At 41.6% G+C, this 17021-nt stretch overlaps 2 protein-coding genes across 2 annotated transcripts in view; both read left to right on the top strand.

Annotated features, from left to right (window-relative positions):
- The window catches only part of RAB38 (RAB38, member RAS oncogene family), a 64039-nt gene extending 47757 nt beyond the window's left edge, over positions 1-16282 (top strand). Inside the window, exon 3 of the mRNA XM_066360714.1 lies at positions 15533-16282. Coding sequence (XP_066216811.1) covers positions 15533-15685 — 153 coding nt within the window. The 3' untranslated portion in view covers positions 15686-16282. The remainder of the gene's footprint in view (positions 1-15532) is intronic.
- The window catches only part of CTSC (cathepsin C), a 469733-nt gene that overhangs the window by 174115 nt on the left and 278597 nt on the right, over positions 1-17021 (top strand). The window lies entirely within an intron of this gene.

Here is a 17021-nt window from a genome sequence, read left to right as displayed (position 1 = left end):
GTTGGAGGTAGGGCAATGCTCAGAGAAGGTGCATCCAGGTGGATAATATCAGGACTTTGTCTTGACCAGTCAGGCCCCTTTTTCCAATTTTGTTATTAGCATTATCTCACTCTACTCTGTTGAAATCATATGAAAGGAAACACATGCACTTCATTTGGGGCTAAGCTCAGAAAAATGGAGAAAGGTAAAATTAGGGGTAACACCCTCTAGGTAACCACAAATATAATACAAAATCATTTCATAAACACCACAAAGCCTGACCAGGAGTTGACACAGTGGATAGAGCATCAGACTGGGATGCAGAGGACCCAGGTTCGAAACCCCGAGGTCACCAGCTTGAGCGTGGGCTCATCTAGTTTGAGCAAGGCTCACTAGCTTGAGCTCAAGGTTGCTGGCTTGAGCAAAGTGTCATTTCATCTGCTGTAGCCCCGCCCCCCCAGTCAAGGCACATATGAGAAAGCAATCAATGAACAACTTAGGTGCCACAACGAAGAATTGATGCTTCTCCTCTCCCTTCCTGTCTGTCTGTCCCTATCTGTCCCTCTGTCTCTGTCACACAAAAAACCCCACAAACATCCTCATATGTACCACCAATACCCCTTATCAGTAGTTGCCAAATTTTGCAAAAAGGAATACTAGCCCACAGAGCGTGAGATAAGAGTTCTGTGATCAGAGAAGTTTATGAAATTTATTCTGTGCTTGGAGATGACGGGGGGGGGGGGGGGGGGGAGGGGAACTGCTTGCTTTCCTCCAACCTTTCTGTGTCAACCTGAATCTGCCTTTTCCTTCCCTTCCTTCCTTCCTTCCTTCCCTCCTTCCTCCCTCCCTCCCTCCCTCCCTCCCAACCTACCTTCCTTCCTTCCTTCCTTCCTTCCTTCCTTCCTTCCTTCCTTCCTTCCTTCCTTCCTTCCTTCCTTCCTCTTCCTCCCTTCCTTCCTTCCTTTCCCTCCCTCCCTCCCTCTTTCTTTCTTTCTTTCTTTCTTTCTTTCTTTCTTTCTTTCTTTCTTTCTTTCTTTCTTTCTTTCTTTCTTTCCTTTTTTGACAGAGACAGAGAGAGGGACAGACAGACAGGAAGGGAGAAAGATGAGAAGCATCAATTCTTCATTGCGCCACCTTAGTTGTTCATTGATTGCTTTTTCATATGAACCTTGACTGGTGGACTGCAGCAGAGTGAGTGACCCCTTACTCAAGCTAGTGACCTTTGGGCTCAAGCTAGTGACCACGGGGTCATGTCTATGATCCCATGCTCAAGCCAGCAACCCCACGCTCAAGCTAGTGAGCCCACTCTCAAGCCGGATGAGCCTGCACTCAAGCTGTGGAGCCCGCACTCAAGCGGGCAACCTCAGGGTTTTGAACTTGGGTCCTCTGCATCCCAGTTCATCCCAGGCCATATCTCTCTGCACTGCACCACCACTTAGTCAGGCTGAACTTGGGTCCTCTGCATCCCAGTCCATCCCAGGCCAAATCTCTCTGCACTGCACCACCACCTGGTCAGGCTGAATCTGCCTATTCTTGATCCACATTACTGTTGCAGATCTTTACCCTCTGATCCAAGTTCTCTGTGCTTTTGTTCCCTGTGGTTCCTGACACCCAGATGCTAAACCTTTTCTCCATTTAATGCAAGAATTTCAATTGCATGCCACATTCTGTGAGCATTTAGGACTCTGAGGAATTTTGGGATAAGGAAACATTTTGAAATTATTTTTAACTTAACATTTCATAAAATGATTTAACCATAAGATGCCTCTTTATCCTGTATTATTTTATGAAATTTCAGAGCCCAGTTTGAGACATGTTACTCTAACAAAGAGTATGTCGGTCCGTTCAAACACTCTTTATAGAACTTACTAATGTTAATGCAGTGTTGTACTGCTTCCCTTCTTTTCAGGGCCTGTTCTAGGCCAACGCCGTTGCTGAGTTCTTTCATATATCTCCTCTCATTTTATGCACGTCCTCAGCAGCTTGATGAAGTGGGCATTATTTTTATCACAGATTATTGGTAAAGAATCTGAGGTTGAGAGGGAGGATGTGGTGACTTCCCCGAGGTCACACAGCTAGCAGTTGGAAGAGCTAGGACAGTTCTGAGCCCTTCTACTTTCCTCTTAAATAACTAAATGTACAAATAATAGAAATTCCAGACGACCAGAAGATTCTGAAATTGGGAAATATACCTGAATGACGTCTAAAAGTTAAAAGCAGAATAGAATGAAATCCTTGTGAATCAGTTAGATGTCAGTAGGTAAATACTTCCAGTTGAGGTAGGTACCTGAATCATTGGGGGAATCACTTTATGAATTATGTAATTGATAATAATTATGCAATATACCTGAAACTAATGCAAAATAATACTGAATGTCAACTCTAATTAAAAATAACTAAAAAAAAAACTCTTTAAGATACACACACATGCGTGTGTGTGTGTGTGTGTGTGTGTGTAGACAAACCCAGACAAGATATGTTTGCTCTGGATAGGCAGGGATCTACAGATAGGCATGAATTAAGAATAACCCAAACCAAGCACCTTGTGGGAATGGCTTGTGGTTTATTCAGTAGGAAGCCAGCCAAGTAAGGGAAGCCAGTGGAGATGAGGCCGGACAGTAAGTTGTGGCCATATGGCTGGCCCTCAGTTTAGTAGTCTGGCCTGATTCTGAGTGCGCAATGTGAGCCAACAAAGTCTTTCTGAACTGGGAATTAGGGATGAGGTAAGAGTGTGGCTACACTTAAATTAGAGCAGTCAGGAGACAGTCTAGAACAGTGGTCGGCCAACTCATAGTCAACTGTTGTGGACCGTAAATGGCAAAAAGCCATTGTAGATTCAAGGCTTAGCAAAAGGCTAAGTTCTCCCCCCTTCACCTCCATATTGGCTATGATGCTGAGTATTTGCACCCACTTCACTTGCTTCCTTAAGTTACTGGAAGCAATTTATATGCCCTTCCTCTTACTCTTTGTTCAGATGTTGGTTGATTTCACTTATGCATAGTGGGGGGATTCCTGTTTATGCCTTGGGAGAGTTCCTGTTTTAGCCTTGGATGTGTAACTTTGTATCAAGGACTTCCTTGATTTTCATATGGCTATATAATAAAGCAAACTGGGGCTGTGGGGCACTCGGATATTGCCATCAGTATTTTGAAGAGTCCTCCTGGTCCCATTTTTTCTGATGAGTACGTTTCCTTAATTCCGCACTGTTATTAGGAGCCGCACTGGTCTGCAGCAGTCAACAGAGCCAAATATCAACAGTACAACAATTGAAATTTATTTTGAGAGCCAAATTTTTAAAACTTAAACTATATAGGTAGGTACATTCCTTATCGAGGTAGCACCCGCACGTGGTATTTTGTGGAAGAGCCACACTCAAGGGGCCCCAGAGTCGCATGTGGCTCGCAAGCCCCAGTTTGCCGACCACTGGTCTAGAAGGAATAGGTAAGATGATTGCCATAGTATGAAAATAGAGGCATGTGACCAGAGAAGAGACTATATAAGACCTGACTTAGGATCAAGAGTCATAGTGATTACCTCTAAGCAAAGGACAGCAGAGGTCAGTAGAAGCTGGGACTAATAAAAGCATCACCTAAGAGCTGACTCCATAGCCTATTTAAGCAAAGAGTATGAGGACTGATGAATAGTGCCCGGTCCATGGAAAATGCTCAATGATTATTAGTTGAGTAACAAATTAATTTCATTTAGTTACATGACATTTTAATATTATACAATAAGAAGGCCAATTTGATCCATAACCTCTTTCTTTGCTATTAAAAGTTTGTAGGATGAAAAAAAGGATAGTATTGTATTATTGCATACCAGGAAGAAATAAATTATATAGCATATGCTAAGTGAGGTTGCTCAGGCTAAGAATGACTTGGTATCTGACTGTGGAATTTCAGAGTTCAACATCAGGGATTTGGTAGGGAAAGACAGACTTAGGCTCTAGGGTTGAGGATAGAGTCCCCGTAGTTAGCTAGAATCATGACATTCCAAATACAAAAAGGTGATTAAAAATGGATTTTTTAAATCTTATCAACATGTCCACCTTCCTATATGTTTTCACTCAAGCAATTTTTTTCTTAATTAACAATGACAGTTTAATTTATGTTGTCTGGAAAAATAAGGGCTTCAAACTCTGTACTGAAGAGTTAAGTGAACAAAAGAGTTGTATATAAAGAAAAGATAAACTAAAGTTCTGAAAAGAAATTGCTAAGCTAGAATGAACCATTAAGTTTTATGAACATTCTTAAAAGGAAAGGATATTAAAATAATTGTACATAATATAATATATAATTATAAAATATATAATGTTATCCAAATTCTGCTTTTGTCCCAAATATAATATTTCTAATCATCCTACTTCTGACTGGAGGGTGCTGTTATCTTTATATTATAGGTGAGTCCCAAGAAAAGTATTTTGCCTAAATTTATCTTGTTATTGAAATAGTTGTTGAAACAACAGGGTATAAAGAATTATTTTTAAAAGAGCAGAATCAGTGCTCCAGTATGGGTCTGCTGAACTGCAAAAGCTTTAGTCATTCAGCTCAATTTTTATAAAATGGTTCAGCCAGGCCTCCTTTCATTTCACCTGAAAAGAATGGTGTCAGATCATAACTGGAAAACAGGATAAGGACAGGCAGTTTGACTTGTGAAATAGTCTGTAGTGAATGTGTTTTCTTTTTCATTCCTTGTAGAAATCACCCACATCTAAAATTATTTCCAGGTTGAAACCTGAACTTGTTGCTCTTCTGAGGGCCTTGTTCACGTGTTCATTCATTGTTTTCATTCACCCATGTACCCATTGTCTTACTAGAGCCTACTGTCTGCAGGCAGTAGTATGCTGGGCACTAAGATACAGCAGTGGAGGATACAGGCCAAGAAAACAGGCCATTACATATTTCCCAGTGATAGGTGCTAGAATTGAGGGGTGCTTTTCCCAGCCTGGAGGAGTCAGAGGCAACTTCTTATGAAAGGTGATCACTGAAGAATGACCTGAAGGGAGAAGATGAAGGGAAGCAAACATGAGATATGAGCTTGTATTTATCTGAGGACCTGTATAATGTCTAGGTGCTTCATCTCTGTGGATCATTTAATTCTAAAGTTCTAACAAGAATCCTACGAGGTAGAGTTATTATTAGCCTTATTTTACAGATTATGCTGGTGAGGCCCAGGATTTGGACTTCCGTTGGCCCCACAGTAAGTGGCTAAACCAAGTTCTAAAGCTTGACTCAAAGCTAATTCTCTTTCCCTTACATCCTGCTGCTACCTGAGACAGCAGGGTTCTTGTGTCGATTCTCAGATCTGGCACATACAGGTGTCATAGTGAAAGCATTTGATCACGATACAAATAAGTTAATAAAACATAATTTCTTCTCATAGTTAGCACTCAATAAATAGGACTTTAATTGGAATTAAGTCCAGCAAATAGTATGGCTGAATAGCTTATCCTACATGTCTCCATTTTCTTGTCTGTAAAATAGATTAGTAGTATAACCACATTCCAGGGTGTAGTAAGGGGAAAGTGAAATTATGTATGAAAGAAAGGTACATGGTGCCCTGGCCAGTTGGCTCAGTGGTAGATCATTGGCCCAGTGTGTGGATGTCCTGGGTTCTATTCCCGGTTAGGGTACATAGGAGAATTGCCCATCTGCTTCTCCACCCCTCCCCTTCTCACCTCTCTCTCTCTCTCTCTCTTTCCCTCCTGCAGCCATGGCTTAATTGAAGTGAGTTGGCCTCAGGTGCTGAGGATGGCTATAATTATGGCCTCCTCCTCAAGCACTGAGAAGAACTCAGTTGCTAATCAATGGGATAATGCTCCAGATGGGCAGAGCATCACCCCCTAGTGGGCTTGCAGGGTGGTTCCCAGTCTGAGCACATGCAGTAGTCTTTCTCTGCCTCTTCTCCTCTCACTAAATAAAAAAAAAGAAGGGTATATGGTATAGTACCTCAGTAAGTATTCAGTAGTAAGTGTTTGATAAATGTACTCCTAATATTTTCTGACTGGTGGGTCATTAATTTTTTTAAAACTGATGAATGACAAAATAGTTTAACTGAATGGTGCTATGTATGTCTTCATTAATGGGGCTTATTAAGTTTGACTAAATGAGAGTTTTTATGCTTATGCTTATTCTTCTGTTTCTTATCAAAGTCAATTATCAGGGGCTCTAGCACTGTTTCAGTATAAGACTCAGAAATGGAAATTAAAAAAAAAAACCACTGTATTAAAAATCATCTTGAGTGCAGGCTCATCCAGCTTGAGCATGGGCTCATCAGCTTGAGCACAGGGTCGCTGGCTTGACCATGGGATCATAGACATAACCTCATGGTCACTGGTTTGAGCCCAGTGGTCGCTGGCTTGAGTGTGTGATCATCAACGTGACCCCATAGTCATGGGCTTGAGCCCAAAGGTTGCTGGCCTGAAGCCCAAGGTCGCTGACTTGAGCAAGGGGTCACTCGTTCTGTTGTAGCCCCCCCCCCATCACGGCACATATGAGAAAGCAATAGATAAAAAAATAAGGAGCTGAAACAAAGAAAAGAAAATCATCTGTTAGTAGAGGTAAAATCTATGAACTTTCTGATTCTTTATAGTCATTAGTGGTATGTTGGCAATGTATCACAGGAATGGTGAACTCTTAAAAAAACAGACCTTGACATTGTGTCTGCCTAGTGTTAGTGTTGCCGTGCCTGATGTGGGCACGGGTGGTGGCGTCAAATTCTTCTAGAAGCCAGGAATGTCACAGACGTGACTGAGGTGTGTGGCAAATTAGAGTCCATAGGTGCCATTTGGACATTAGAAATTTAAAATAAATAAACCACTCTTTGCCAAACATAAGACTCATGGAATGCTTATTCATATTTTTGAGATTTAGAAATAAAGCCCTGGCCATTGAGTTAGGAGACATAATTCTTCATCCCTTCAGCAAAGGCTCCCTGAAGAGTGTGCACAGCAGGTGAGAGCCAGGGCTCTGCACTTGAGCCTGGCTGTGCCATTTAACAGCAGCGGAACCTTCAGGGGTCGCGTATGTAGTGGGTAATCCTGGCTGGAGAACCAGGCACCAGAGAGTTTGGCTGACTAAGTGACCCTGGGGAAAATTTTCACCTCTCTGTACTTGAATTTCCTCACCTGAATTTTAATGAGGATTCACTTAGTTAATACAGATAAAGTATATACTTAAACAGTACCTGGAATATAGTAAGTTATCAACAGGTACCAGTTACTTTGGGTAACACTGTTTAGAGATCTTTCATGAACTAGGCACTGTGCTAGTTGCCAGGAATCCAAATAAAATAAGATACAATCCTTGTCTTTAAGGACCCAGACAATAGGCAGTGATGAGTCAGTGCTAAGTGCCAGGTAGGAAGGAAGTGCCAGGGAGCACTGAAGCTACATTTCGTAGTGCTGGGAGAAGCCTACTCAGAAGAGATAAGCAACAGAAATGCACCAGCAGCAAGAGCTGAGAGGTTGCCTGTATGATGCCAGGCAAGTCACTTTCCTCCATCGCCTTCATTTCCTGATGTGTCAAAGAGAACAGGTTGGATCAGTGATAACTAATTCCCCCCTTCTTTAATATTGGGAGGCCCTGTGTGAGTTGGGGGATGTTTTGGGGCTGAAGTCAGGTTCCAGAGGCTGCTGGAGTGAGGAGGGTGGAGATAACAGAAGAGAGCTATAAGGATGAGGCCCTGGGGCTGTAGAAAAGGGGAGAGAGATGGTTTAAAATGGACTTTGGCAGCTAGTGCGTGCAGAACAGGGGCTGAATTATGACTATGGTGAGGGTGGGGCAGGTATTGTCTAAGGGACATGATCTTTGGAGCTGCTTTTATTTGTGAATTTTTTTCTCCATATACTCACACTGACCGTGTGGCTCTGTCCTGTGTTGAAATCAGTGACAATATGTCCCCTTCCCAGGGTATATCACATAGACTGGAGTCTGGGACCTTTCAGAGAGTAGAGCCATTAGGACCTGGTTTGAATAAATCATACTCCTCACCTCCTTTCATGGAGAGAACGTGGGATGTGCAACTCCATGGGCTTTGGGCTCGGGCAGACCTTCCCTTGGGCACTAACAGATTATTGGCCTTAGACTCCAAGAAGTCAGCAAGGAGAAGAAAAGGAGAAGATATGGAAGCTTTGAGGATTGAGGTTGGAAGTCAGAGTCTGCCTCTTCCTGAGACTTTCTGTGTATTATTTAACCTCTCTGAATCTCACTTCTTTTCTTATCTGTAAAATGAGAGCAGCAGCTCCCATCTCAGCTTAATCGTGAAGATGAAATTAGATGCCACTCTGAAAACAATTCCAGAGACACAAGGCTCAGTTAGGAGGAGCCATAATAGAAGCTCATGATTGCACAGGGAGGAGGCAGTTACCCAAAGGAAATGGGGAGTGATGTTAGGATGAGGGAGAAGTGCTAAGCAGACAGAAATACTACATACGTTCACCCCATATTAGATAGGAACTAAAGTAAATGAAATTAGCAAAGTGTTTGGCACTTATGTGCTCGGTAAACAAGCGCTGAATCTAAGAGGCAAGATTTGAAAACCCCTGCTCTGTGTAAAATTTCTTACAGTGGTGTTATTATCCAGCAGGCCATTTGCTCTAATTAAAATTTCACGGGGCTAAGGAATTTAGTGCCCTTACCTCGAAGCCTCTGATGCACTTGGTATTTTGTTTGAAGTTGATATATCATATTTGGAAAGATTAGGGGAGGATGAATTCTTTGCCAGCCTCTAACTAGGCAGAAGTGAAGGGTTTCTGCTAGAATATTTTTGCTCTCTGGCACTGCGGGTCAGAGATTAAATAATTTGCCACCAGACAGATGTTCTAAAGAGCCAATTAAAAAAACTGACAAGTACCCAAGACCTCAGATAGTTAGATGCACATGCCTTTATCAACAGGAAGAGCAGAATCAGTGCAGCTTAAAAATCACTGTATTAAATGCTATTTCCAGAGAGTTCACTATTGCCTTAAAGACAATCTTAATTATACAAGTGTGTCTCAAATCTGGATGCACATTTTAAAAGTGGAGAATCTTTTTTATAAAGGATAGATTCCATCCCAGATAAGTTATAACAATGTCTGGGAGGAGAGCCCCGGCAACAATCTTTTTAAACTCTCCAAGTGAATTGAATATGCAGCCAGGATTGAGACCTACTGCTTTACAGATAAAATTTATTTTGTATATGTTTTAATCCTGGGAGACACTGTAAGCTATGTATGAGAGCTGGATAGGAAGTAGAGTTAGGCCAGGTTTGGTTGGAATGACAGATTGACCAAGATCTGGCTATTAACTCTTTAACAGATTTTTGCGAGAGTTGAATGTGAATGTAATTTCATAAGTAAAGCACCTGCTATATGCTCCACATAGACATTAAATAATAACCGGTGGTTACTATCATTTGTTTTTACTAAAATGCTTTCTTTGTAATTTCGAAGCCTGTTTGTCAGGCGTGCTTATTGAAATAAATGAAAAGATTCTGAGCAGAGGCAGAAAGATGAGAGCACACATCAACCTAAAGCAGTTGGCACAACAGACTATTTTGTCATATTGCAAATATGTAAATAAATCAGTCAGAACTGGCCTAAGTGTACCTCTCTTGGAAGTAATAGAATGGATGAATTTCCTTTTTAGCAGAAGACGCTCCTGGAGATGTTACTACCTTCCTGAATAAATGCAAATAAAAATTCCCAGGTAGCATTTTGCACTCAAGTCAGCAGTTCTGCTTCTTCACAATCACCTAGAAGTTGTGCACTTGGCTGTGTCTACTTGAGTGCCCAAGAGCTCCATTAATTATATTGCAATATAATTTCCCAAAAGGTCTGAACCTGTAGTTCCATCAGGCACGGTTTGCTGAACCATGCTGGCCGTGGACAGAAGGGGAGTGAGAAGCTTGCTCCATTTTCCTATTCCTTCTCCTCGTCTGGGTGCCGGCTGTGACTTCAGTGGTGGATAGATGGTCCACAGTAGGAACCAGCCTTACCTGAGGCCCTGACTGCGTGCTCCTACCTGTTTGTGTGGGAAACACGTGCCCTGCCCATGCTGTCCCTTTATTTATTTGGGGAAATATTTTCCTAGGGGAGCTGAGACAGGATCTGGCTAATGCCTGTGCTTTAAACACTAAACACCTTGCTTTTTGTAGTAGCATATAGTAAATAGATAGTAGTGTTTACTTTTCCCTCTGGGCTCACACCTGGCCCTGCCACTTCCTATTGTGTGTCTTGGGGCAAGCCACTTACCCCTTCTCAATGTCAGCATCCTCAGCTGCAAAATGAGGGACTAGAATACACACATTATCATGTTCTTCTGGTGATTACAGGAGAAGAATATATAGACAACATTGATTAATGTCTACTCTATGTCCTTGTCTAAGTCTCGGTCTAAGCCAGTTCTCAAACTTTTTGACGTCGGGGTGCATTTAAAATCCTACAAATAAGGCCCTGGCCAGTTTGCTCAGTGGTAGAGCGTCGGCCTGGCGTGCAGAAGTCCCGGGTTCGATTCCCGACCAGGGCACATAGGAGAAGCGCCCATCTGCTTCTCCACCCCTCCCCCTCTCCTTCCTCTCTGTCTCTCTCTTCCCCTCCCGCAGCGAGGCTCCATTGGAGCAAAGATGGCCCAGGCACTGGGGATGGCTCCTTGGCCTCTGCCCCAGGCGCTGGAGTGGCTCTGGTCACGACAGAGCAACGCCCCGGAGGGGCAGAGCATTGCCCCCTGGTGGGCAGAGCGTCGCCCCCGGTGGGGTGCTAGGTGGATCCCCGATGGGCGCATGCGGAAGTCTGTCTGACTGTCTATCCCCGTTTCCAGCTTCAGAAAAATACAAAAAAAATAAATAAATAAAATCCTACAAATAATTGTAGGCGCACTATATACAAATTTCTGAGAAATATGTTATAATAATTAAGTCAAATATTAAAGAAAAAAATATAAAGTCCAAGCGAGCTTTTATGGTAATTAAACAAAATAAATATGACAAAATTAAATTTATTCTGACATTAAAAATATTTTTTGTGCCCTGGCCGGTTGGCTCAGCGGTAGAGCATCGGCCTGGTGTGCGGGGGACCCAGGTTCGATTCCTGGCCAGGGCACATAGGGGAAGCGCCCATTTGCTTCTCCACCCCCACCCCCTCCTTCCTCTCTGTCTCTCTCTTCCCCTCCCACAGCCAAGGCTCCATTGGAGCAAGGATGGCCTGGGCGCTGGGGATGGCTCCTTGGCCTCTGCCCCAGGCACTAGAGTGGCTCTGGTCTCGACAGAGCGACGCCTCTGAGGGGCAGAGCATCGCCCCCTGGTGGGCGTGCAGGATGGATCCCGGTCAGGCGCATGCGGGAGTCTGTCTGACTGTCTCTCCTCGTTTCCAGCTTCAGAAAAATACAAAAAAAATAAAAAATATTTTTTGTTACATTTTTTGAGTTATGCTTTTTAGAATTCATAAAAAGGGTTAAAAAATGACAAAAAAGTTATCTTTTTATATATAATAGATACATTCTTAGTAAGATTTAGTAAATTTGGCAGGTCCCAGCGCGACTCTGTTTTTTCATTTCTGTGTTCATGAGAAACATGAGCCTGATGTGTCCTAGTGATTTCTTCAATGTTTGGGCATATATTTGAAAGGCAAACTCTCATTTCCTTGTCAATACATTGAAGAATTCCTCGCTTTTTACTCTTAATTATGTTGAGGGTAGAAAATCCTAATTCACATAAATAGGATGTTGAAAATCATAGTAAAATGTTTAAAGCTTTTTTAGATATTGCCATATATTCTTCTTTTATAGAAATCCAAAAGGCTTCAAGAGACAATTTCTTATGTTTAATCATCAATCCAAAACCTCCACCATACTTATCATTTTAACTTTTCACCAAAGAAAGGATAGAAGAAACTTGCCTCCAGTCTTTCTGGGGAGCATGGAGGGGTAAATAATCCAGCACCACAGTTTAACAGCCTTTTGCAACCTAATCAGGCAAGTGAGGTGGGGGGTTGGGCAGACTGTCAGTTTATAGCCAATCCCCCACACCTCTGTTCTCCAAAAATCTAAACTCCAAAAACCTGTTGGTTTTTTGGTCCCCAACAGGCACATATTGAATATTTCTCTGGAATACCATAAGACTCACCTGGAAATCTTCTAGGGTGTACCAGTGCACCCTGGCGCACACTTTGAGAACCACTGGTCTAAGCATTTCACTTGTGCTAACTATTAACATTCTTAACTTATAATTACCTGTAAAGTAGATTTCTTGGTTTCCATTTTACAGATGAGGAAACTGAGGCAAGACATGGCAAAGGAATTTTTCTAAGGTCAAACAACCAAAAAGTAGGGAAGCTGAGACAAGAGTTTGGCTTCAGGTCTATGCTCAACACTGCCCACCACACCTTCCTGTAGTCTGTATGTGGTAAATACAGGGGTACACAATGGGCTTGCTCTTCTTTCTGGCTTTCTCTAGGAGTCTCTAATCTGAAATAGGTGTGCCACAGCCTTCAGCACTGTGGCACCAGGTAAGTATTTACTCAATACTTACTGATAGATTAAGTGATAAAACAGAGTGCTGAGCCTCTGCATAGTTTTCTCTAGTACTAGATTTGTATTGTGTTTTGTTTATTAACACTTTACCCACAGAATAATCTCAATGACTTTACCCCACCAATTTAGCATTCAAGCCCCTCCAGTGATCTGGCTCAAGATGCCATTTCCAAACCTTGGAATAAATAACAATAAATATCATCCTATTATGCCCTTGCTGTTTACATAAACCTTGCTAGTATATAAGCTCAGTCAAGGACAGGACTTATTTTATTGTGTTTATCTTTGTATGTCTAGTACTTAGTGGGAATCTAAAACATGTTAAATTGAATGAATGAATGCGGCTCAGTCACCATGAAGGGCCACTTTGTTCCTCTATGCAGTCTAGAGAATTTTTCTTTTATTTATTTATTTTTTTTATTTTTTACAGAGACAGAGAGAGAGTCAGAGAGAGGGATAGATAGGGACAGACAGACAGGAATGGAGAGAGATGAGAAGCATCAATCATTGGTTTTTTTCATTGTGACACCTTAGTTGTTCACTGATTGCTTTCTCATATGAGCCTTGACCGTGGGCCTTCAGCAGACCGAGTAACCCCTTGCTCAAGCCAGTGACCTTGGATTTAAGCTGGTGAACTTTGCTCAAACCAGATGAGCCCGCACTCAAGCTGGCGACCTTGGGGGTCTCGAACCTGGGTTGTCTGCATCTTAGTCCAACGCTCTATCCACTGCGCCATCACCTGGTCAGGCCTATACTCAGTCTAAAAGCAGGCACTGCTACACCTGGGCTCTGATGCACTAGACATGGTCTCATGTCCTAGTGCTGACACCAACTAACCTTTATTCAAGTGTGTTGAACTTCACAAACCGTTTCATCAGTTTCATCTTACTTACCTTTTACTAAAATGATCTGGCTAGGCTGCCCCTAATTGGGCTGAGTTTCTAGTTGTTTTCTCATAATGATAATGGATTATTATTGATTTGTCCAACCAGCATTTCACTTTCCTCATTATTAGATTTTGCAACTTGCATATTAATGAAACAAAACCCCATTTAACTGGCATGTTAATATATGAGTGGACTTTTAAAATTTGACTGGCAAATCTAACTTATATTGTACATGAAAGGGGCCCTTTTTAATGCTTATAATTAGATTTTCCTGTCATAGAAACATGTTTTTCTTCTAATGTCTGAAGGAGAAAAGGACCAAGATTTATTTAGCATCTATTAGGCCTAATGTGATGGTAAAGACTTATTTTTTATTGCACTTGATCTTCAGAACAATCATGAAAAGGAATATAGCTCAGTAAGAGCCAGGCTTGGATGTCAAAAAGACCAGGTCTGAGTTCTGGCCCTCCAGGCCCACCCACAGTGTGATCTTGGGGTAGTCTTTTAATCTCTCTAAACTTCAGTTTTATTCTCTGCAAACAGATACGATGAAATACCATGTTTGGTGTCTGGGAAACGATTTTGTTGCCTCCTGCTCCAACACACAAGCAGTATCCAAACGGGAACCAGAGTACTGGTTTAGTAATGACTGGGCAAACACCCCATAACCACCCAAATATGGGGCTTATTTAGTAAAATGTGCTGGCCCAGGAGGCCAAGGCCAGGAAGACTAAGGAAGGCTAAATACAAATCCCCACCTTCCTTGAACCTGAGGCATTAGAGGACCTGGACCTGACTCCCAAATGGTCACATAAGCAAATGTCTGGACTCCAAAGCAAAGCATTGAGCTGGGTGTGTCTCTACCTTGGTCAGGATACTGACTGAGAGCAAGTAGTTCAAGTGTGACCCCTGGGCATGACACTAGGAAGAAGAGGAGTGGCAGAAGGCATGCCAAGCATGGGCAGTGACTTGAAGGCATAGTAACCTGCACAGCAGAGAAGAGGACAGAAGTAAGCTATTCTCTACAGACTAGCTTCCATAGCATGAGGCAGATACTTGAGCTAAAGGTAGATAGGACCCCCCCTCCCAACAATAACAAATCTGTAAGAACAGAAATAAAAATCTTGGATTAAAAAAGATTGTGTATATAAAGTACCTAGCATGTTCACACTGTGAAAGCACCAATGATCATTATACCGGTGAAGGGAAGCAATTTTTATTAGATACTATTATTATCAAGATCATTGTACAGATGAGGAAAGGGGAGGCTCAGAGACAGGAATTCTGGTATCCTGTATAAACCAATAAAAACAACATCACAAACAAGCACAAAAGCAAGCAACACGTCAACTTGTTTTAGATTTAGTAACCGCCAGAACCATTCTGCAGATGGGAAAAAGCAACCAGGCTGTTGTCTGAACTAGCAAAGTTCCCTTAAGTTTTCATAGCAGGTAAACTCAGAGTTGAGCTTGAAGAACAGGGAACATGCTAATGAATATTCACTTCTAATGTCATTTGGCATAAATACCATTTGGCAACCATTACCATTTTTTACATTTTCTGTATAATATGATGTTATGCATTGATTTCAAAATATATCAACAACTCTGACATACAAAACTTAGAGATAAGCAGTTACACTTCAGGTTGGACAACAAGGTTTGTACTCATACAGTTAGACAAGGATGTCCTTATCTCTTCACATTGACTGTGAGGAAACATATCAGAGAAGTTCTACAAATTGTGATAAAAAAACAGTCAAAATTGATTTTATTGAAGATCAAGGCTTTGTATTTAGTACACTGCAGGTATGTACTTTGCAATATAATGCTATAGTCTAAGAGTATATGAAAAATAAGAAAATTGCCCTCTAACTTTAATTCAACCTACTAAATGAGCCTACAAAACACTCTTCCTCCTCTGTGACAAAACAAAATAAATATTTTTACCTGTGTGAAGGACTAAAAAATAAAGTTTTTTGAAAGAATCAGTGAAACTTAGGAGAAGAGAAAGAGGATTCATGAATAGGTTATAGGAAGGGATATTTAAATGAATTGCCAAAAATACCACCCTTCTGTCACATAAAGGTCTCTGCTCCAGCATTATTTAGAAAATTGAATAAGATAAGCTGTTTGTTTTGTTTTTTTTCACCTTCAGGAAAATATAAACATTGATGAAGCCTCCAGATGCCTGGTGAAACATATACTGGCAAATGAGTGCGACCTAATGGAATCCATTGAGCCGGACATCGTGAAGCCCCACCTCACGTCACCCAAGGTTGTCAGCTGTTCCGGCTGTGCCAAGTCTTAGTGGCCTCCTTTGCTGGCATATTGTGGAAATAATCCCATCATCTCAAATATTGTGCCTCAAATTTTACCATTTTGGGTAAAGGCCATGTTAGGGACCATGTGTGGCAAGCCAAAGATATATGCCTATATCTTTCCTATAAGAGAGAAAGAGCAAATGTTCTTTTTATGTTTTCCCCAGCATCAGCACAGTGTTTACAAGCTTTTAAAACATTTAGTGTGTTAAAAAAATTTTTTTTAAAATCCCGCCTTGTAGCTGACCACAATTCTGCAGGAGCACAGTGGGCCCTGTTATTTGCTTCGTTGAATCAGCCAAGGCTTTGGGCTTTAAAGAGAAAGGGTAGGAGAGCAGACTGGCTGGCAAGTGAAGCCTTGGCCTTTGCTTTGCCTCTGGTATCTTTGTCCAGATTTTAATACATTTTCTGCAGCTCTGACGGGCCTCCTAAGTATAAGTGATATTTTCTGCAGTGATGACCTCTATTCTCAACACACTGCAGAGTTCTCCCTGATTTAGCTCTTCAGAGTCATGTACACAGGCTTCCTTACTTTTGTTGTGTTTGTTGTCACTTGCCATGCCTGGAATGTTGGTTCAACTGCAAAATGTATGAAAAGACCTGCCCCATTGTATGTGCCTTTGTTAGCTTCCTCCAACTCAGCTGTGGAACTTGTACATGTAATATATTTGTATATATTTTCACAAGTGAAAAATAAAACATTAGCAGATGCTGTCTCCTTATTTCTGAAAGTGTTTCAAGTTTCTTAGTATTGTGAATTTTTTTTTTTAGTGTATCCATGATTCTTAAGACTCATTTCTAAAATTCTGTTTCAGACAGGAGATGGGAACTGTGCATTTAAAGGAACTTCTGAGTAATAATAAAACTGAAATGAGTCTATTTCGTCTATAGCTACTGTTCACATAGATTTCTTTGGTTATGCAGAGAATTATATCCTCATCTAGTCTGATCAAGAAAGGTGCCAAACCAATTAACATAAAAAACCCCAACTAAATTGTGCATGGTGATATCTTGCTTTACAAAACAGCTGTGGTGCAGATATGCTGTAGGTAGCTGCTACTTTTTGGTGGCATTGTTTTCCATTTGATGTTCATAATGTAATCATAGGAACTTTATTGTTTGTAACAGATGTTTTGCTGTGTCCTGCCCATATTATTTTGGCATCAATGGTTTCCATAAGCACCAACAGCACAGCTTCCTATTAGTGTTTGTGACCCTTGATCTCTAGAGCAAGTAACCTTTGAGGCTGGCAGACCAGAAGTACCAGGGAGCTAATATGTCTAGAAGCAGCTCCCCACCAATGATAGCAGGAATTGTGGGATAAAT

This window comes from Saccopteryx leptura, chromosome 1, assembly GCF_036850995.1.
Source record: "Saccopteryx leptura isolate mSacLep1 chromosome 1, mSacLep1_pri_phased_curated, whole genome shotgun sequence".
NCBI classification, from domain to species: domain Eukaryota; kingdom Metazoa; phylum Chordata; class Mammalia; order Chiroptera; family Emballonuridae; genus Saccopteryx; species Saccopteryx leptura.
The sequence above is the reverse complement of the archived record's forward strand: the minus strand, read 5'-3'. Positions and strand labels throughout refer to the sequence as shown.